Source organism: Centruroides vittatus, unplaced genomic scaffold (assembly GCF_030686945.1).
Source record: "Centruroides vittatus isolate TY-2023 unplaced genomic scaffold, ASM3068694v2 contig_1154, whole genome shotgun sequence".
In the NCBI taxonomy this organism is placed as follows: domain Eukaryota; kingdom Metazoa; phylum Arthropoda; class Arachnida; order Scorpiones; family Buthidae; genus Centruroides; species Centruroides vittatus.
In genome coordinates this window covers 1,437,834-1,461,128 of record NW_027120741.1, presented here as the reverse complement: position 1 = coordinate 1,461,128, position 23,295 = coordinate 1,437,834, and the positions used below count along the sequence as shown (strand labels likewise).

Sequence of the window (23,295 nt, the reverse complement as noted above, 5' to 3'; positions counted from 1 at the left end):
AAAATAGAATTTTAATTTTTTTTATTAATACAAGAAAAATGGGATATTCTCAAATATACCGTGGTATGCAGTACATAGGAGCGAATTATATTCTTTTCTATTGATCGAAACACGTTGGTTACATAAAACTATACTCACAGTACATAATCAATATTAATAATAGAAACTGTAAATATAAATGAATATAAACATAAAAATTAATCAGTGTAGGAAAATAAATTATGAAAAATACAGTATATGAATTAACGTGCCGATAAATTTTCAAAAACGTAATAAATTACTTATTATGTAACAATTATTTTCACATAATTCGTGTAATTTTTTATGTATCGATATAATTCAATATGTTTTGATGATACTAGGACGATGTTTATGTAATGTATTTTTTATTACATTGTAATATTGGCAAAATTCGATTCTTTTTGGTATCAATGTGAGATTTTCTTGTCTAAACTCAAATCAAAACCTTGGCATGTTAATTTTATATAGGAAACGTTAATTCGATTTTTTTCACCCCCACCTTAAATTTAGGTTATAACACTGGAGATTGGTTATCTTATCAATAAACATGAGTCGCTAAATAAATACACAAAAGACTAATTAAAGTCGCCTATACAATTGAAACTTATCCAAATATCAAGCTTTAATTTACATTAGTAGAAAAACAGGTTTAGTCGAAGATTGTAATAAATGCCTTGTTATCAATGTAATCATATCAAAATTCTCGGATGTCTAAAGAATATATTTAAAATAAGAAGTATTCGGCTATCATTTTTTAAATTTTGAAAGCATTATTTTTATACTAAATATCGACTCTAATTGACGATAATTGTCAATTGAAGAGTCTATATTTAGTAAATTTAATTACAAATATTAAATTTGATTTTTCATTACCTTTCTCTCGACTGACATCGACTTAATATTAAGTTGACATTCAAATTTTATAATCGATGATTACACGATATTTTAATAGCTGCTGTCATTAATGTAGATTTTGAGTAGCTTTTAATTAAGAACTTAAATTCTTTTTTTTATTTAATAAAGTTTTCAGAAGGTAAAATTATTCTTCTGAAATCTGTATTTGATAATTACAACATTGGATTGTTTATTTAGCATTCCGTATTTTACAATATGCATCACTATATTTTTAATAAATCGATCGTCTTATAAAAACTTCTACTTAAGTTCTGCGTGTTCGATTTTTGTGAATTGCATTAAATAAATGATCGGACAACTTCTTGCGTATTTTATATTTTATATTGATTATTCAAGTTGTATAATTTACGTCATTTATAGTATCCTATTCTTGTATCCAGCTACTTATTTACTGCACGGCGTCTAATATAACTGATCGAAATTTATATATTGATCGATCGACTTACGATACACTTACACCAATTAATTCATCTTACTGTAAACTACGCATCAATTATACTTTGTCTTGTAATCGATTATATGGTCCTTACGATTATACGATCGTTAAACATCGTTGTTTAGGTTTTTTAATAGATGTCGAGTGCAGTATCGTATTAGTTACGAAACCAATGATAAACCTAAATTATTTAGAAAATGTTAAAACTATTTCAGTTTTGCAAGGAGGAGATAATATAAATAAAAATTATGTTTCAATAAACAACTGAAATTAAAATTTTTGTAAAAAAATAATATAAGACTAAGTTTTAAGATAAATATGGATTAACGAAGTACATATTCCATTCAATAAATTGTTTAAAAAGGAAACGATACGGATTTACCGTATCAAAACACTATCTTTTATTGATAGTAGCCTTTATCAAAGTCCTGTCAAGGTTATTGTTACAATAGAAGCGCATCGTATTGTATTACACGTATAAAGCACGTTTATATTAGAAACTAGAAATAACTTATAATTAGAAAACATAAATTGTGAAATTTTCACTTTGGAATTTGCATCATCGAATCTGAAAAATTTCCAAAACCGGACAAAAAATTTTTCTATTGTACTTTGAACGTCTGTTTACGTCACACGATATCGTGTCGTCACCGAAGGAGGATCGGACGTCCAATAAGACGATGAAAAGAAGTAGCGTAGCGGAAGTGACGTCATCGGCCGCCAATATGACGTGGTGCACGTGTGTTGCCGGACTCAGATCGGAGAAGAGTAGAGACCGTTGATGGATATCGGTCCCCAACCGTCCTTCTATTATTTGAGAGCGAAAAGCTTTAATCTCCGGGCGCCTCAATAGAAAAAAGAAAAATGGAAGAAATCACGTGCGAAGGTAAGCATTTTCCTTGTATAAAAATGTTTTTACTATGATTCACTCGCTTTTGAATGCCTGATTGTTAGGAATGAAAATTTTTATGTTTATACAGTATTTTAAAACATAAGAGACTTTTTAAAATATAAATGTAGAAAGTTGCCTGAAAGAGTGTGTTAACTGTTTTCATCAGATATAGAAGGAAAACATCGAAAACTATGCTAAAACAGTCACGTTCGTTTTCCATACCTGTTGCGACTTAAGTGTTTTGTAGCCTATTTCCTGTATCTAATGTAACGAAGTGTTTTAATACTTTAAATAAACAATTAGTTTTTTTTATAGTGTTTAAATTTAAAAGTTGTTCTACAGAATTATTGTCAATTTCCTTCGTCTGTTATTGCTCGTATAGAAATTTGTGTTCGTTTACATATTTCGTAAACTTAGATTAGCGTCTATTGTGAAAAATTCATTGTTTCATTTAACGAAAATAGCTCAACAAGTCAATCCTTATTCGTTAACCTAAGAGTCCGGTGTTGCAAGTATGATGTCATCAATTTAATTTAAAACTCAATATAGATCGATTTCGCAATAGTCGAATAAATATTTATATGAATATAAATATTCGTATATTAAACCTATACGCACCATACAAATGAATTTAGAACTAGTACAACGCAGGTGGCGATACAAAATAGTAGTAGCCTACCACTTGTGACCGAACTGTTCTATAACTGTACAATAGAAACGTGTGGGAAAAGCTAGTTTCATTTTTTGTATTTTTGGAATGTTCTAAAAAAAACTATCATTTTATTCACGAATTAAAAATGATGGCGTATATTAACATTTTGTACATTTATCTGATTATTATTATTAGCTCGTGTGCAGAATAAACAATTCTTATCTTCTAAATCCGTATCAATGCATCTCTTGTTTAGTAAGTCGCTGCGTAAAGTTAGTTTAAAAAAATTAAATATTTATAAAAATTATTAAGTGGTTTCTATTTAGAAACGTGTTTATTCAACGTCGACAAAATGATTTCGATGCTGTTTAGATTTTTAGTATCGATAAAAACAAACGACAATGCAAATAAATTTTATCTATGCTGATTTTTCTATTCGTTTCGTTTAGTATAATTGTTCACACAAGTGGGAGTCCACCTGACGATGACCCCAAAGTTGGTTGAATGAACTACACTGTGTTCTTCACAGCCAATTGAATTGTTTAATGGTCTTTTCTGCCAATCATTGGCAAATCTTCCGCGATTGCCTGAGCGTGATAAATGCCGTACATATATATGTTTATGCACAGTCAAAATGTACTCGATAACTTCATTATTATCGGGATAAATCTTGGTTGCAGCTTCGGCATAATTCGTTTCTAAACTCATTAAAAAGTCTATATTAGCGAAGACAATGCTCTACTCTTGACAGTTGGTCACGTAACATCCCCATAATCGGATATCGTCTATCTCGCAAGGAGATAGTCTATTGTATGTTTATCGATAGAAAACGACCTTACCGATGACGTTCTCAGTTAAGTAATGGATGTAGAAAATTCCAATAGCACTTTTTTAAAAATTTAGCCTGTTTAAATGAAAAATAATCATCCGTCCAGCAATGTTTATGGCTAAAATCTGGATCTATCGATAGTAAAAATAAACCGTCGAGTGAATGAGTCAAAGTTCGTAGACCAAGTTTATATATACTCGAGGAACTGTATGGGTAACAAGAAAGTTCTTTCATGACAGACTGGTAAACTTCTTTTGTACTAAAAGATAACTGCATTTAATTCGCAATAACCAACTACAAGCGGATAATCAGCCAAATCGGATGTCTTCAGTATATTATCTAATTGTGATCGTTTGTGGCAATTGCCTATAGAAAAATCACAGGATAGTTACAACCATTAAATTTGTACGGTTCACACGTTTTTCGATTTTAAAAAAATAAATTTTTTCTAGAATAAATAATCATGAGAACTCTCGTAAAAACGCATAAACGGTCTAAAGAACAGTCTCAGGAAATAATACAAAGATTTAAGTATTGATGCAATTCTATCTGTACGGGTCGACATCATTCGAGTTATCGACTGTATAAAATCTATACGAAGCGGAAATGATTAAAAAAGAAATAAATTTTTAATGAAGCGTAGAATATTTTAAAGATGACAATTGTCAGTAATAAATGCAAAATTTCGATTTGTAAATTTAAAGTAATTTCTAGCTTAAATATGTGCAATTTAAGCAATAGAAATTCTCGAGTATTTGACGTAATTGATTACTCGATTACGGGCAAGTTGCTTTTAATTGAATATAATCTATTGATTCAGACGACGACGTGATTAAAGCGTTGTTCAGATTGCGTAATGAGAGTTTTCGTTGTAGTACCACGCTCGCACTCGATTACTCATAAATAAAGGTTTTGGAGTGTTTGGAGAGCATGACGAAAATATACGCAATTTGTATAAGTAGAATTTTGATTACACGTAATTTCGGTGACCTACGCCGAATTTAATATGTGGGCGAGTGATGTCATCTAGGTAGGTTATCAACTCGTTTTGGACTTTATATCCAGTTTCTTTAATTGTTCGAGTGGGAAGTTATTGAACAATGATGTATTTATATATCTGACGTGTAATTTTGGTTTTAAGAACGGGTTCGATGACGAAATGTTCTCTTTTCGAAACTGTGGGAGTTTTGAATAGGATGGTATTGCCGGTATTTCATTGTTTACAAAGTAAAAAAAAATCTACGGAAACCATTCAAAATAGTTCTTTTCCTGCTTTTCTGAATTTTTCCATCGAAAATAGAATATAGGTTATGCAATTTTTAAATGCTGTATTAATAAAATTCAATACGTACCGTTGACTGAAAATATTCGCTTTATTTTAGTTATACCGGTAATAATTTAATGTTACGAATGCAAATTAAAATAGTAATATGATCGGTAGATTGTTGAAGAAAAGATGTATTGTTCTTTGTTTTATTTGAGATTTTTTTCGTAGTTAACAAATTGTTGGGGACGTATGTTCCAGGCACCTTCGTGATTGATTACGGAAATTATGTCTTCGAGTCAAGGCATACAATATTGACAGTGAGTTAAATAAATATAGAGCCGAACAGTGTTTATGAAATGTGTTTGTTAAGGTACAGTTATCGTAGCGTAACAGTACAGTCTGCTATTTTCCCACTGTAGGCTCTTACTGGTTGAACAGGATATCCATGACATCCTAAACACAATAATAGTAATAACAGTCATGACGTAGCATGGGGATCATCGCTGTTTTTATAAACTTCTATTAATAAATTTTTATTTATTAATAAAAAAATTTTTACAACGTTAATAATTTATTCTATAAAAATGTTATTTTTATATACTAATAATTAATTATTTATTTTTCCTTGAATTTTTTGAGCCGTGCTTATCAACATAAAAGAATTTTTAATTAGTATCAGTTTGTGTTGTTTTGCGTTACGAATAAATCCATTCGGATTTTTTAAATATAATTAAGATAAGGTACACGAAAACGTGACCAAGAAGTATCTCACGAATAGAGTAAGCCTGCCGTTTTTCTCGTGCTTTCTCCTTATCGTGACGATTGCAAACTACTCTTTTGTTTAAAGAAATAAGTTTGCATGAATAAGTCGATTTCTACCAACAAAACAAAGCAAAATTTATTATTTGATCGCTATCTAATATTGAATTAATCGAATTTATTTCACTTGTTATCTCTTAAGTATCATTGTTTCGATAATTACTGTGAACTGTAACGATTAAATTGAAGAAAATGCGTATTGTTTGCCTTTGTCAAAAGATCTTTTGCAACACAAGGCCTAAAAAAATTCACCCAACTCGGTAGAAACCGTTAAGAGTGAATTAAAATTTGATCTCAAATATTTCTGTTGCAAAAAAAAAAAATCCTAAATATTATTCTAGGAAAACTTTACTATAAGTTGCTCGTTCAAATTATAATACAATCAAAATTGATCCGTTCATCTATAAAATATCGTCTACTTGAACTCGATTTGACTCCATTATATCCTATTGTAATATAAAAATTACGGTGTTTGTTTCAATTCAAAGTTCATTGAAATGGCTCCTTTTGAATTAGTTTAAGCAGTTCTCTTTACATTATCGTCTTTCATACAATTGAAAAATATTCCGAATGTATCGCATCTAGTTTCAAGAATATCCTTCTAACATTTTAAAATCGTTTTAGATTATTATTAACTATTAAAAATATAAAACGATTTGTAAAACTTTATTTTACCAGAGTCGTTGTTGGAAAATAACTAACATAATATCGAGCCGCTAACTAGTAGGTTTCCATTTATGTCCTATCATCCGGGAAGCGAATCAGAACATCCTTTAACATGCTATAAGGAGCAAAGGGAAGCGACTGGTGCACATTATTCTATTAAGGATGACAATCAACATGAAAGTATGTGTCGTGTTCGGTCTTCTCTCTGACAATCGCGTGTCTCTAGTCACTCTACCAGCGACTGTTGGGAATGGTTAACATAGAACTGCATAGTGCACACTAACGATCTCAGATGGACTTCCTGCCAACAATTTGTTGATCGCATTCGATTTTAATTAAATTATTTATCGATTTGTTGATTTTTATTCAGTCTACTCTTCCATTAAAATAAATGATAAATGTTTATAAGCTTATCGAACACCTGGGAATATTAGCGAGAAAAAATTTATAAATTATTCTTCTCTCGGAAAGTTTCAGTCCATAATGAAAATTAGAAGCCTTATTATTCGTCCGATTTAGAAAGGTGACCTACTTTTTTATGGATAAAACTGTTAGAACGGTGGATGAACAAGTGAATAACAAATTATGCTAAAAGCTGTGTTTTAATGCTAATTTGTCTAGACGGGCTACTGAAAATTTCACCTACAAAATTGATCGCTGAACTATTCCATCGTTTTTATATTCATGAAGTTAACTTTTAATTTATTCTAATAAAAATCGAAATCGCCGATTTTTATTTACTGAAACAACGTAAATTTATTTCCGATTAACAATTCGCTTTTTTGTTTTTTTCTTTTTACAAAAACTTTCTTTCGCTATAATTAAATTTAGCAAATTAGTATTATATAGCTAATTAATTCTAGATGCGTCGCCTATTAAACTTCGGATGTCAGAATAATATAACACACGATACAATTACGTAATTACTTGTTGGCTGTTATAAATATTGTCTGCTGATGGCGAGTATTCTCTAGCAAAGAATTTTACCTCGGTTCAAAAGTAGGCTATGTCGTTTCGATGTCGTAAATCAAGTGGATGTTAAAATTTGTCGATTAGTTATGAAAGTCATAATAATTCTTTTATAAAGTAGAGAACAAAATTGGACTTTTCCGGTTTTTATTATTATTATTTTAATTTTAAATAATATACTAGGTTAATATGTGATTAAATGATACGACCATTGCAGTTTATGAGTTATTCTCCGTTGCGGAACATCTTCGAAATAAAATAGATAAAATTGCAAAAGGAAATCTTGTATAAAACTGATAAAACACGCATATAACATATTTTATGTTTTGATATATTAGCTTTAAGTTTGCATTTTTATAATTTTCGTGCGTAATTTTTCTGATGGTTTCGATTGTTTTCGCAATAAAACTAATTGCTTAGTCGAAATATATATTCATTCTTGTTAAATTGCTAGTCATCGTGTGAATTTATGCACAGCAATAGCCAATAGTGTCGAAATAAATATTTTGAATTTTTCATCGTTGATTTCGAAGATGAAATTATACACGTAGTCCTAGACCTACTTGCGTTATCGATGGTAAAATCTACGCTGCTTATTAACAAACTTCGGAATATTTTTTTTATATCTTAACTTTTTTTTACTTTTTTAGTTTTATTAATAGTTAATTTTTACATTTGCAAATAAAAGTAAAAAACTCTAAGCTCGCTAGCAAGCGTAGAAATGGGCATTGATTTCCAATGACAATTTACAATAATAAGAAAGAATAAAAATCATTATTACGATATTTATTTTTCATTAAAATACAAAATTTAAACGTTTTTTTAATGTTTCATTGAATTACGAAATCAAGCGCGTTATTAAAATTTTATACAGTTATTATCTTTATCTACAAACGATCTTCCAATTTAAAGTTCTTCCGTGCTAAATATCATTTCAAAATAGAAATAAAAAATTCTCCAGCGATTATAAAATCGTACGACTGGAATTTGGCCAGAGTTAACGAATATTAAATTCCTTTTTTTCCCCCGAAAGTGTCTCTTTTAGGAAATCGTGCCATCTCCCTTTTGCAATATTGATGCAAATCAATAAAAATGTTGTTAAATTATAAATTAAACTGAACAAATAATGCAGTTGATCTAACCTTTAACAAATATTAATCGTTCTGGATACCTTAACAACGTTTGACATTTTAGAAAGTTAATTATCTATTATTACCAAGTTTAAAATAAAAGATAATTATCTTCGGCTAATTAGTTATCGACTCAAATATTATATCTCGAGATATTTTCGACTGGAAAGAGAATTCTGGATAAAAATAGTTCTGACATTGATTCATAACTGTCAGTGAATGGGGAAGTGTGACACGCTGGATTCCAACGGAGTTTGTAGCATCCGGTTCTTCATCCCTGCCTAAGTTCGTCTTCCTGTCAGCTGTTAGATGCACTTCAGACTCATCACGATACTCAAATATCTTACATAGTCCCTCTTTGGAAAGACTGTCACTCGTAAATTCTATCTTTTCTTCTCGTTTTGTCATATGGAAGCCATTAATAAAAGCAATGCATAGTTTTTGTATAACGTGTCTTTATATAGAGATAAAAAAGACTATAAAAAAATCGTGTTTATCTTTAGGTTCTTTTCTCGCGTATTTTTCTAACAAGTTTAAATTTATTTGTAGAACGTATTGTTATGACACCTACTAAAAAAGGTCAGGGGCACACAAGGATACGGATGGATCGTCAGAAACAGGTCGATCTGGACAGCAGCAACGTGGTGCACGTAGCTGGAGGCGATCATAGGGGAATAGTCATTAACAAACAAACTGAAACAGGTATTGCATCTATTAAAATAATATCGGCGTTTTCAAGAAAGGATGTCCTCATTTTTCAAGCAGGATATGTTTATTATTAAATTATATTAAACTTCATAATTAAGCTTTTAATAATTATGGATACTGTTAAATGATAATGGTGTTTTATTCTTGTCGTTTGTTCTATTTATATCGTTGTTAAGTTCAGAATACATAATTAAAATAAATTATTTGACATTTTCTCCATTTTTTTTTCTTTTTAGTTAGTTTAACAGATGATCCTCCTCATCTCTCATTGGAATTTAAGGTGTTTTTAACAAATGCAGTGAATAATGACCAGACAAAGGTATAATTTGTAGAAGTTTTATATTATTTAGAATTTTGAGTTATTTTTTATAGAAAAATATTTGTATTGAACTCCTAACAAACTATTGATTAGATTACTTATATCCTATATAATTTAGACATAATTTTGAGAATTTTAATTTCCTATCCAACTATTAAACTATTTAAGAATTTTTATTAAGAATAGTTGTAAAATTATTGGTGAAATAAAGTTTCAGAATTACAACATTAATTCTTGATTTATATAAATCTTTTGTGATGTTTATGAAAAGAGTTCATAAATAACTCTAGAAACTTAGCTTTTTATGTTTTTCCTCCTTTTCAAATTACATAAGTTTATACTTTTTCCATAGGAAAGACGAAAGTTGTTATTCTGGTTCAAGGAGCACATTTCCGAAAAGGAAAAAATGCATAATGCGCAAGATTTTTTCAAAGAATTAATTAGTCCTTTTGAATTTCCAAGAGGTATGGCTGATATTTATGACTATCACTTATCAATCTGTAGCTATTGATAAAATTTGGGTCACTAATTTGAATTTACTAAGGTTTATTTCTGATAATTAATGAGAATTGTCTAGTCGACATATGCCTCAAAAAAGAACTTTCAACTTGAATGATTACATATATTATTTTTTGATTTTTCTTTATAAAACCTTTTTCATTAAATTGGTGAATAAACTTGAATTTATTGGCATGGCTTAATATATCTGATAATTATTTAATGTTTTAATTATTACTTAATAGGAATAATATCAAATTGTATAAAATGAGAAAACTTAAATTTTATATTTATATTAATTTGTTTATGTAATGTTGAATATATAATTTTATTTTTAATAGATTATGTTGGGTTCATTAAAAAAATAATGAAGCTAATGCAAAACAGATATGTCGATATTAAAAGAATTGAAGTAGATATGAAACAACTGGATTGCAGTAAAATTGAATTGCCAATACATGCAGGTAAATTGTCAATAATGTAATAATTATAAATTATGGATTATCTTATGTTAATAAGTTAAAAATATAATATTTAACTACTAAAATGAAATAATTTATCTATAGATATGATGAATGACCTTTCAGCACCTTTAAAAGTTCAACTGACAAAAGTAAAAGTCTTAGAAATGATTGAATCAGCTTATCCTAATTCTTTATCTGTGGAAGATATGTCCAAGTATTATTATTATTTATACTATAGTTTTTATTCTGTTCTAAAAATAACTATAGTTCTTATTGAAATTATAATAAAACAATTTTTTTGTTAATATTTAGTACATTCCAATGCTCTGAAGAAGAACTGATTGATATTTTAAATGCACTTATTTCGACAGGATTAATAAAAAATATGGGAAAAGGATTTTATTCTAGAGTTACACAGAATGATACAGGTGAGGGTAATGCTTTTTTAATATTTTACATTATTGAATTAAAAAAAGTACCAAAAAATTGAGGCTTCCATTCCATATTTCAACAGCAAATCAAAATTCATGATTTTTCTGTGTGGATATTAGGAAAGAAATTCCTCAGTTATGGCTAAATCTGATAATTTTACTGCTATTTATTGGTTTGTTTATTTATCATATTTTCAAAAATTGGGGAATTATATTAAAAACATTTTATATTATACTGAGGTTAAAACTCAAATAAGAAAATTATTTTTAAAAGTTTTGAGTTATTGATATTGCACTGCAGTTGTGGAAACTATAAATCATCAATGTATTGAATATTCTATCTTTCTTGTTGTCCATTTTTCACTTAGAGTGTTAAGAGGCCATCTGGGAGAAGGAAATGCAGAGTCCATTTTTAGTGAAAATTGAAATTGTATTCAATGCTCACTAGATACAGACTCCACCCTGACAGAAATTTGATATACCAAATACCGCTTTATTATACCATCATTTAATTAATGTTTTTATTACTATTTCTTATTGTGTTTTGTTATAATTATTAAAATTTAAATGTAAATCATATATTTTTACAAAAAGAAATTTTCTATAACTGATAATTTTTTAACTACAAAATACAGTTACAAGTACATAAACAGATAGTAAATTGATAATGTTAATTTTGTATTTGGTTCTTTTTCTTCTAATATTTACAGATTTTTTATTACAAAATCTCTTTTGATTTGATATATTTAATAAAATGTATTTGAAAATTAATTTAAGCAAAACTGATCACAATTGAAAGAAAGATTAAGTTTTATTCATATAAATTCACTTAAATTTCCTCAAAAAGATTCCAGTTAAAAATAGCTAAAAACTGTTCAAAGTATTTCATATTGTTTAAAATCGGTATATTTCAAATTATTTAATAATTTACTAGAATGTATATGTTATAGTTTCTATTAGTCATGCTACAGTTAAGTGAATCTTTTCCTGATGTTCTGGAAAAGTTTTAGTCATTTGAAAATAAAATCTTGGGCATGATCTTCCTAAAATAGCAAAGTCCATATTAATTCTTATGAATTGTTGTACTATTTATAAAATTAAAAAGTGATTTAAATAAAAATAAATTCAGATATCATTAATTGTCTAATTATTTATAATTTTAGACATAAAAATATGAAAATTTAAAAGTATTAAAACATTTTAGATTTACACAATTTATTAAATTATTGAAAATTTTGGATTTAGACCTTTGTATTTCTCACTATCTTTATAAAACAATAGATTTTAAAATTTAAATCTACATTATATTTAGATATATCTATCTATAAAATATTAATATTACTTACTATTAATTTTGTATATTTATTTTTCAGAAGTAAAATTAGTCCGTCAAATGCCAACTGTTGTCAATGCTAAGCAGCCAACAATAGCTATCATAACTGCTCAATATTGTGAAAAACTTGCTGTTGATGCTATGATTGAAAATAAAGATACTTATGTCAGATATAAAACTGAAGGTTAGCTCCATCATATAGTATCAAATATTTACTTATAATTTAAGTAAATAAAAGAAACTTTTTATCATAAATTTAGAACTGCATATTTATAGATTTATTGATAATACTTTTCCATTATGGTACTTAAATAAACCAAACATTAATGAGTATTTTTGATTTTATTATTCAAAGCATCTTCAGATTAAATTTAATACACATAATTTGATTTATATAAGTAATTCAAGAAAAATTATCATTAATAAATTTGTAAATAATAATATTTTATTATTACTTTCTATATTTTACATAGAAAGAAACAATAAATGACACAACACAGTTCTGGAAAAACAGAAATACTGTAATATTTTACTTTAAGTACTTTATAATTTTCAATACTCATAATTTTGTATTAGATAATGAATGATAAGCAGCTCTGTTGTTCCTATAATAAAATATATCTTTTTTAAATGGATAAATTTATATTATATATTTCCATTTGTAAACCTGTTTATAATTTCAGGTGATTCAAATGTTTATACTCTTGGAAATATTGGAATGCATCGTGTAGTTTCTACTAAATTACCTGCAGTAGGACATTCTCGAAGTGCTATGATTTCTGCAGGAAACACCATGACTCGACTACTTGGTAAGTTTGTATTGAATTGACTAAATATCAGTTAGTTAATTAATTTTTTTTTATGTAAATTTAATATATAATTTTTTTCATAAATAAAATATTATGAATTTTTAATATTGCCTTAAAAACTATTATTAAAATTAGTTTTAATTTTTAATAATAGTTTTTATTTCAATTCTTTAAAGTTTCTAATTCAAATTCCTGAAAATTTCAAATGAAAATAAAAAACTTGCACCATAATAAGAAAATTTTACATGAACATCATTGCACAAGTATTTTTTAAAATAAGTCATTTTAAAACAAAAAATTACAAGGAGTTTTGAAATAAAATTTGCAGAATCTCCACTATTACATAGGTATAAATATATGATAAAAATAGAGTTCATTTCTCTATTATAGATATTTCAATTTATTAAGATCATAATGTGATATTCTTTTAAGTTACAAGTGAGACATACATTTACTAATGATCTCTGATATGAAACAGTTCAGAAACTATAAATGTCTACATGCTAATGAGTCATACTCATTGAATGATATCATTAAAAATAGAAACAAGAAGTGAATCCCAATAAGTTTTGTTATGATATCTAATGTGAGCAGATGTTTATCTTCCACAGATATTTAAAAGATTAAATTTCTTTGACATTTTTAAAGTATAAATTTTTCATTAATTTGTTACTGTATTACATCAGAAATACATCAAAAATTATATAAATAAAATAGTTAGCTAAAAATACCATATTCATTTTATGAAATGGATTAAGTGCCAGTTTTAAATAATATTAGAAAATTTTTATATCAATTTATTAAGCCATTTATTTGATAAGTTTTGGTTAGGATAACTGTTTCTGAGTCACAGAGTAATTCTTTCTGTTTCAAAATTCTTTTATCTTTAAAATTCTTTAAAAATCCTTCTATTGTTTTGTGAATTTTGAAAACAAGAAATTACTCTGTTCTATCAAATATATTTTATATCAGTCGTAACTAGAGATATCTATATAACAGATAAAATTCATAAATATTAAGTGTAAACATCCTTGTAATTAGATAAATAATACCATATATAATATAAATATTTTTGGTATTTAGATTAATCAAATATAATATTCCATAGATAAATAATAAGTTAAAAGCAGTCTTTAGAAAACAACTCATCAATGATAATATCCTAAATTCAAATTATGAGACCATTTTTTATATTGACATCATTGTTAGACTTGTTTTTCATTTACTCTGAAATAATGTTCAATTAATGTTGCACAAATTTGACAATTCAATATTAAAATACAATTTATTAAAAGCATTTTTATTTTTTCAATATGAAAGACCTCATAAGTATATTGAATGTAATTTAAATTATAAACGTTTTTCATTGAACAAATTTGAAAATTTTATAAATACTTTTTTGTGTATATATGTACAGGGTAATAAACCAACTATCACCTAAATATTCGAGCTATAATGTAGCTATAATCAAACAATTAACACAAATAAATTTGGTATTAGTGGTAAGTGTTAGGTGCCATCTCTTAACTAAATTAATAATTATAATTTTAATAATTAAATAAATAATTTAGAACTTTCTGGAAGAAAATAACTAACCGGGGTGGGGCTTGAACCTGCAGCTTCCACTTGCCGTGCAGTGCGCTACCAATTGCACCACCTGACCCCAAGCCAACCTTCGCTTCCAGAAGTATTTAAACTACAATATAACATTCCATGGTTACTAACGGCGCCAGCTGGAGATCCTACATCAATGGCCAATGAACATCTCCTATATTAACTCATCGGGATTTGCGATGTGTATTATATGTATATGTACAGGGTAATCATAATTAATCCCTATTCAGAGACATCTAGAGAGGTGTCTACTAGGCATAATTGGACCAAATTTGATAATAATTCTATCCAGGACATGCAGAAGCAATCCTTGTGAAAAAGTTTAGTTCCATAACAACTATCAGGGGTCAGTATGGGTCCAACACCTTGTTCCTCAGATAATAACCCCTTTGATCTTAAAAATATTAGGGTGAGTTAACTTGACTGTTTTAAAAGTCAGAATAAAACTGCATGTGAATAACATTATAGTTCATTTGTATTCTGCAATTGAATATACTGTTCACCATTTGCAAGTTCTAATACACAATAAATGGAGACCACATTGAGGAATCTCTATTGCATCACTAATGTTACTACTGTACCATACATAGCCTGTTTGAGGTTTAACATAAAAATAATGTTAAGTCTCAAACCTTTCATGTAATAGTGTTTACCCCATGCCCAGTTTCCTTGAATTCATTTTCTCAAGGCAAAAACTTTAAGCAAGCATGCATAAATGCTGGTTTACTCATATGGCAATCTTTTTCAAAGTACATATCATAGTTTTACTCATCTCACAGCACCACATTGACCCCTGGTGGTTTCTTTTGTAACTAAACTTTTTTCAAAAGGATCCCTTCTGCATGCCCGGTATACTCATAGTATTACTACTGGGTTTGGTCTAATTATGTTCAATAAATGTCTCTCTAGATGTTTCTGAATAGGGATACTTTAATTATGATCATCCTGTACAGTACATATGTACTGTACCTCATGTATATATATAAATACTGGATGATCAATATGATATATATCATATTGCCTTGATTTAAGACACAATAGTTTGGAATTGAATTTTAAGTTCTTTTTTTAATGAAGGGAAAGTGAAATGAGAAAGCCATATTATCAAGCTATAACTTGGCCCAAAAATTCAACTTTATTATTTGATTACTAATATATAATTCAAGCTTGGATTTTTATATACTTACAGAGAAAAGATTTTAAATAATCAATTTTATTAAGTTAAGTAACAAAGTATACAAATGTCATGAAACAGGTAATATTTAACAGATCTGTTTCCATTCTCTTCTGTATCTTATAATCGAGATGGGTTGATGATAATAATAATAATAATAAAGTGCAGAGCCCAAACGGTTAGGAGTTGAAATTTGGTACACAGTTAGGTTCATCATGAAAACGTACACTAAGAAGGGATTTTTCAAAATTTCCACCGTGCAAAGAGAGAGAGAGAGAGGGTTAAGGATTACCCTGAAGAACTTTTACTGTACTATTTTAGATGCCTTTTTTGCATTTATGGGGGAAATCAAACATATTTTTAGACCCTTCTCAACAATATTTAGTGTTCCATTGTATATAAACTTGACATGGGGAGTGCATGAACATAATTTCGCTTTATTCGAACTCTTCATCTTAATGTTTGGTTTTACGTTTGAATGTATATTTATGAATGATTCTGGAAGATCCATCTTATTTTTTTGAATTTATTAAACCCGAAGAAGAACCCAGAAAACATTTATTATTTATCACTTAGTGGTACTATGTGGTTAGTGGTTGCAGTGAGTCTTATTTATCATTATCCCAGTGTGGTAAGCAGATACCTTGAAAAATTCTCTAATTAGTCTCAGAAGAGGGGGGACCTAATTCTTGCACTAAATGAAAACGAGAAGATTGGCTATAATCTAATAATCTTAATCTTTGCTATCATTACTTTTTGTCCGAGCAACGCCGGGCTATCTGCTAGTATGTAATAACTTTTCTTTTAATGCTGCACCATTTATAATGTCTTCTGAAATGCTCATTTTACACGTTAAAAGTGAGTTTAAATTAAACATCAACAAATATCAACAAATTTCATTTGAACTGATGTGATTTTTGAGTAGTATATCAGAAAACATATTATATGGTCTTCTCACAATAACTTTTGATTGTTATTTTAGATAGTAAATGCATCAGTTCTAATAAGGGCAAGATTTGTATGCACATGCATTTAAATGTTATAATGTTGAAACCCTGATATAATAGTATATTATGCAATTAGTTTATAATATAGGTGATTATGGTATGAATGGAAGTTTGACCGACTCACTCTGCTCATATGCCAATTTCCATGAATGTCATAATCGCTAATTATAAACAAATTGTCATAAGGTATTTTGTGGTTAGACTACACCTATAACGCTATACTTATGGAAATCAAAATTATTTATAAACAGTGTTTGTGTCAACTGTGCCATAAAGCCGTGCCATAAAATTTTTATGGCACAGTTGACACGAACTCTGTTTATACATGATTTTGAGTTCCATTAGTATAGTGTTATAGGTGTAGTCAACCACAAACACAATTTGGATGCAAATGAATCAAATTAAGACTGTCTGATAATGCACAGTTTATATGTATTTATGATTATTAATGCATATTTTGCAGATTTGATCATTTTTATACTAAATAAATGCTTTATAAACTTTATAGCTTGCTTGTGTGATTGCAAGTGCTATTTTTTCGAATGATGTATAGTCTATTTGTGCTATTTGTATAATGAATCTCTTTTTGAGCATGTACAGTTTAGGTGAGAAATATCACTACATCCATACAAGATGAGCATACAAAATTCAAATGCTTTAAATTTGAACTGTCTAACTTGCATTCTTTTATCTCCTCCCACTTAATATGTACAGTACAGTACATACTACTGTACATAATAGATTTAGTAAGATTTGTTCACAGACAGAAGTAAAGGACATATGCATTTAAACCTACAAATTTTAGCATATATATGGCATTTTTATGTGTGTATTTATTTCTGGCCCTTATTAATAAGCATCTCTATTTTGGAGAAGAAAAATGAGTTAAAAAAATACATCTTAGAATTGAGTAAATAAAGTATATATAAAATGCTTTATATTATAACAAATTATAATGTAAAACATTTTATTATTTACTTTGTGCACTAATGATTAAGATTTATAGTTAACAGAAAAATATGGAGTTTTTAGAATACTGTTTAAAAGAAATAATGTGCTACATAGAAACAACAGAAAGATCATTGAAATACAGAGTTCTAGAATTCTGAACTCTGAAATCTTCCATAAAAAAGATATAAAGAATGATAAATGAACTATTGTATTATCGAAGTTGGTGACAGATTTCATACCAGATTGGAAAGAAGTAAAAAAATATTATTTATCTCAAATAGTAAAAACTTTTTATTGGAAACAATTTTAATTAAAGCAAGAAATATATGTAATAAATCATTATTACATCTCATATGGAATTATAAGTGATTATAATCTTCTGTATATAAGTTTATGTTAACAATTATAAATTTTATATAAATATAAATACTTATAATGCTATACATAAAATTATAATAAAAATAAACAACTTTTAGTATATTCAATCCAGAATTAAAATGTCTATTTTCATTGCATAATACAGTCCAGTTTGCAATACATTTTGCAATCATAAAAGTATTTGGAATTTGTTGTACAGGTAACCCCCATATAACACGGCACTTCTATAGCATGGATTCACTCTAACATGGTTCAAGAATTGGGAACATCCCCATATAACAAGGTGCTTTTATAGCACGGATTCATTTTAACACGGTTCGAGAATTGGGTAAAACCCTCGTACATGAAATGTAATAAAAACTATTAAAAGCGAATTTTATCTAATTTGAAATTAGGGAAATCCCCATACAACAGTTCAATAAGTGTGATAAAGCTTTTAAGTGCGAAAGATATCTCATTTGACATTCAAGCACGTACGTACACAGATTTTCCTGCATAATTTTCGTGAACTATTAGTACTTAAGTACAGTATGTAAATTTTCTTTTCCTGCCTTTTGTCGATACATGTGGTCCTTCTCAAAACTTGTTTCAGCGTTGCCAGATCTCAACGCTTCTGCTTTTGTATTGCCAAATCTCAACACTTCTGCTTTTGTGTTGCCAGATGTTTTTCGCTTATTCCATACTTGCTTTATTTTGTCACTGGTTTTTAGGCATTGAACCGCACCTCTGATCGTTGGTACAATCCACACCTTTACAAGTACATAACATATTTTTTGCAAAAGGTAGAGCATGGATCTGAAAATAATGCAGAAAAATGCTCAGTGGATAAGGATATCTTGCCAAAAAGAAAACGCCCTCGGTTAATAGTGCTTAGTGATGACGAAGAAAATGTTTGATAACCGCAATATATAATATATATGCGTTATGCACCGGTTACAGGTTCCAGATAGTGTAGATTTCACCCTGGTGCTGAGGTTAGAATAGTTTCTGTATTTATATTAATATGTATCACTTCTTAAGAAAAGTTTAATAAAGATATTTATCTTAATTATGAAAATATAATAGCATGTTTTTAAATTTTTGGAACCTAACCTCTCTTTTGTACTATTTATGTACTATTTCTTTGTTTTGTATAACACGGATTCGCATAACACTGAAATTTTTTGGAACATAACTCCCATGTTATACAAGGGTTACCTGTATTTCAGTTATAGCAAAAAACATATACATTTAGCACACATTATGAGTAATGAATAAGAAATTTATATAATATTCAAATAGAGTAATATTAACAGTTTTAATCTAGTTCTTATAAATATTAATATAAAATTGGTGAACAGTTTATATAAAATGATTCATTATATTGTTATATTATTTTTATTGAAATATTAACGTTTTCACAATATTTTGTAGGAATCTTTCAGAGAGTTGAATACATATTTCTTGTTGGTGTGGGAGGTGGTGTACCTCATTATACAGATTATTCAAAACATGTAAGACTTGGAGATATTGTAGTTTCTGTTCCAGCAAAGGATTTATTGAAAAAGTATATTTATTTATATTGTGAGAAAACATGGAATTCAGTGGAAAATGCATCAAATAATCCGTTAACTTCTACCAAAAACTTTAATATAAAAACATGGAATCCACCTCACATGCATTTACAAACAGTTGCACAGAATTTGTGGGAACAATACATTGGAGGAAATGATGGTTTTTGTCCATGGAAAGTTTACAGTGAGGAAGGTCTCAAAGATTTAAAAAACCAAGAAGCTGACTTTGATAGACCAGCCGAAGAAAGTGATAAACTATTTATGTGCATTGGAGGAAAAGATGTTATTGAAGTCGGTCACCCCAGTCCGCCAGAAAATTCATTCGATCCTCGACAGGCAGGATTACCCGTCGTGCACTTTGGAGCCATAGGTTCGGGAAGGCATTTAATGAGAGACGATTCCTTAAGACTAGAATTTGCAAATCAGAATGGACTGTTAGCATACGACAAAGAATTCGATAGCGTTATCGAATCAATACATGGAAATCGAAAAGACAACTATGTTTTTATAAGGGGAATTGCAGATTATAAGGATGGTACAGAACAAAAGGATTGGCAACCTTATGCTTCATTAATCGCGGCTTCATTTATGAAGGCAGTTATTTGCTCTCTAGAACCATACGATAAAGAGTAAATATTTAAAAACATGATCTATTTTTTATTAGAACTTAAAAAAGATATTGTAATTAAGATTAAAAATGTACAGTGTATATATACAAGGCACAAATATACAATATGTATACAATATTCAGTATACATTTAAAGTGAAACCACTTAGTACTGTTGATAAATTAATATTGTAATCTTAAACAATATTACAAAATATATGAAAAATTTCAATAAAACAATATTTTTCTTTTTTCTATGATTCAAAATATGTAGTTATTTATTATCCTGTAACAAATATTGATTAATATATTTATTTAACATAAATTTAAACAAAATGTATTCAATGTAAAATTTTTAAAAATTGTATTTAAATCTTTGAAATATTTTCTGTGATTTAGGTATTGGCATTGTTTTTTTTCTTTTCTATATAACTAGTCAATGTTCAACACAAGCCAGATAAATTATTTAACCCTTAACTGAGATGGTGCGACTCAAAATGATCCTACTTAGGTTTTCTTTTTCATTTTGAAAGTAAATAACAAGACATTTCTCTCTCTAAGTTTTTATTTAAACGTTTCTAAACAAGACAAAATATTCTCTATCAATAAGTTAAATGCACTTCTAAACATTCTTACTTTTACTTTCCTGGCTGCTATGTATACATAACAAGGAAAGCATCTGAATCATGTCAAATTTGACTCTCAGAGTTTTTTGCAAATATCCACATTTGAGATCTTCCAAACCCAAAGAAATCAAAAAGGGAAAAAGTATTCCATGTATGTGTGTGTTGGCTTATATAAGAAATGAAATTTGGCATGATCGTTTGTATATAAGGAGCATTGATGCTATTAAATTTTGGTGGTTAAAGTTCAAGAGGAAAGGAGATCATGGAAGAGAGGGGTAGATCAAGAGGGGTTAGACTTTATGAAGATTTTCCTCATTATCAACATTTACAATTTTTTTATAAAACTTGTCTCTACTCTCAAAATTAAGCTTTTTGCCATTCCATAATAGACTTAATTAACAATATAAAAAGTTATAAGTAAAGGTTTCTTCTAATAGTGAGACTAGGGATATTTATCACATCTTTCTTAATTATCTGCAATTAACAGAGACTGGGATTAAAACTGGTCACTTTATTTTGCCTATTTAACAATGCATTTTGGATTGTAATTTTCCAATCTCTCTTCAGGCTCACGACTTCAGTGTCTAAGGTTGTTGTCTACAACATAATGAACAAGAGGTTAGTTTGTGTTAATATACTTTTTTGTTATCCAGAATGATGCATGTTGTGCACAATTTGTACACATCCTAATGGTGCAGTTTCTACATATCAGTTTCTTCCACTTACTGGCATGTTTTCTTTGTCTATTTTTGATGGAAAAATGCAAAACTTTTTCCATTTCCCACAATTATTAGCTACCTCTTAGAAGGATTTTAACTTCAACATTGTGGTTCATAACATGACAAAGGTGAAAATGTAGTTTTTTATTGTAAATATTTTCACAAGTTGAAACCAAAATTTTCATAAACAAACAATATAATAAAAACACAAGAACACTACTTATATTCTGCAAGAGAAAAAAACACTGTCCGAAAAAAATCTACAATGAAAGGAAATGAAACAAAATACTGAGTATGGTATGGATCAGACTGACCAGAGTACACTATAAATAAACAATCACATGGCTGAGAGTAAAGCCCTTTAAGACCTGGCTCCTACTTAGATTATAAAAATATTGTTATATTGAGGGTTAAGTACTACAGTTATCACTCTAAACTCGGATCTTACCTTCTTTAGAATAATTAAATAAAATCTAGAAAATAGCTAAATTGGAGATGAAAAAATCTAGATTTATATCATTTATCTACTTACCTAAATCAAATCTAGGGGCAAACGAAACAATCCAGATTTAGATGAGACAAGCAATTGTTCATTGTGACATGGTCACAATGCCGGGCTGCAATTTTTAATCATTTTAATTTATTTAATTTAAAATAAATGCTCTCTCAAATTAGTGGTGGCTTGCCCCTGTACATCATACTTTTCCTGTACCATACAGTCATACCGGTCATCTATTTAACACCATTCAGGGAAATTTTTGAATTAAAATAATGTGACTTCTGATTTGCATCGTAAGTTCGTGTATAGTTAATTGGGGCCTCTTGTCCCTAAGGTTTCCATGTCCAGTCTCAGCTTTCATCTTTCTAACACCATTCTCGAGATTAAGGGAGAGACAGACGGATGATAGTGGGGAATGCGGTCGATAGTACCCGATAGTACCAAGAGCGCTGTATGTAAGATCACAGTCACTTTATATAAGTCCACCAGTGGCCAAGCGGTTCCGTTTCCTGAACACTGGGAGTTAGGTCGTGGGTTCGCGCCAGGCCCGGACGGGCTGGCCACGTGGAATTTTCCGGGTATTCTCCACGTCTGTAACGCCTGAATAGGGGCCAGTTACCCTTAAAAAACCTCCCGAAAGGCATTATTCCCCGCGTAAAGACCATCATAAACGCATATAACTGCTATTACATGACTATTACGTCACATTTTACAACGGGGTGATATAGCCTTGAAGTTCATGCCCGACTAGCTGATAAAAGACAAGACACTCTATGTCAGTACTGCTCTATGTAGTATATTCAAGCTCATTGGTTTTAACTACGTACATTTTTGAAATTTACGATTAATAATGCCGGGCGTAAAAATTATTCCGACAAATACTTTATAATCCCGGGAGAAGTCGGATGGAACAAGCTAGTATTTCTCTAAATAGTTATTGTAAATTGTGTTATTTTAATTTAAATGTTATTTATTGATAAAGGTAACAAGAAAATTCATTTAATTATTT

General features: G+C 28.7%; 1 protein-coding gene across 1 annotated transcript; it reads left to right on the top strand.

The window, feature by feature from the left end:
- Positions 1-2,039: 2,039 nt before the first annotated feature.
- LOC136978852 (uncharacterized) lies at positions 2,040-20,696 on the top strand. The gene is made up of 10 exons (XM_067274675.1): positions 2,040-2,258; positions 9,146-9,298; positions 9,541-9,623; positions 9,976-10,087; positions 10,463-10,585; positions 10,688-10,799; positions 10,898-11,013; positions 12,390-12,533; positions 13,033-13,158; positions 19,696-20,696. Exons 1-10 carry the CDS (start codon positions 2,237-2,239, stop codon positions 20,466-20,468), a joined length of 1,764 nt encoding a protein of 587 aa, XP_067130776.1. The 5' UTR covers positions 2,040-2,236; the 3' UTR covers positions 20,469-20,696.
- Positions 20,697-23,295: the final 2,599 nt, after the last annotated feature.

Excerpts from the sequence above, each read along its gene's own strand:
- LOC136978852 (XM_067274675.1), top strand. The coding sequence starts at position 2,237 with ATGGAAGAAATCACGTGCGAAG. Across the intron at positions 9,624-9,975 it reads TGAATAATGACCAGACAAAG|GAAAGACGAAAGTTGTTATT; the intron begins GTATAATTTGTA and ends CTTTTTCCATAG. Across the intron at positions 10,586-10,687 it reads TGAATTGCCAATACATGCAG|ATATGATGAATGACCTTTCA; the intron begins GTAAATTGTCAA and ends ATTTATCTATAG.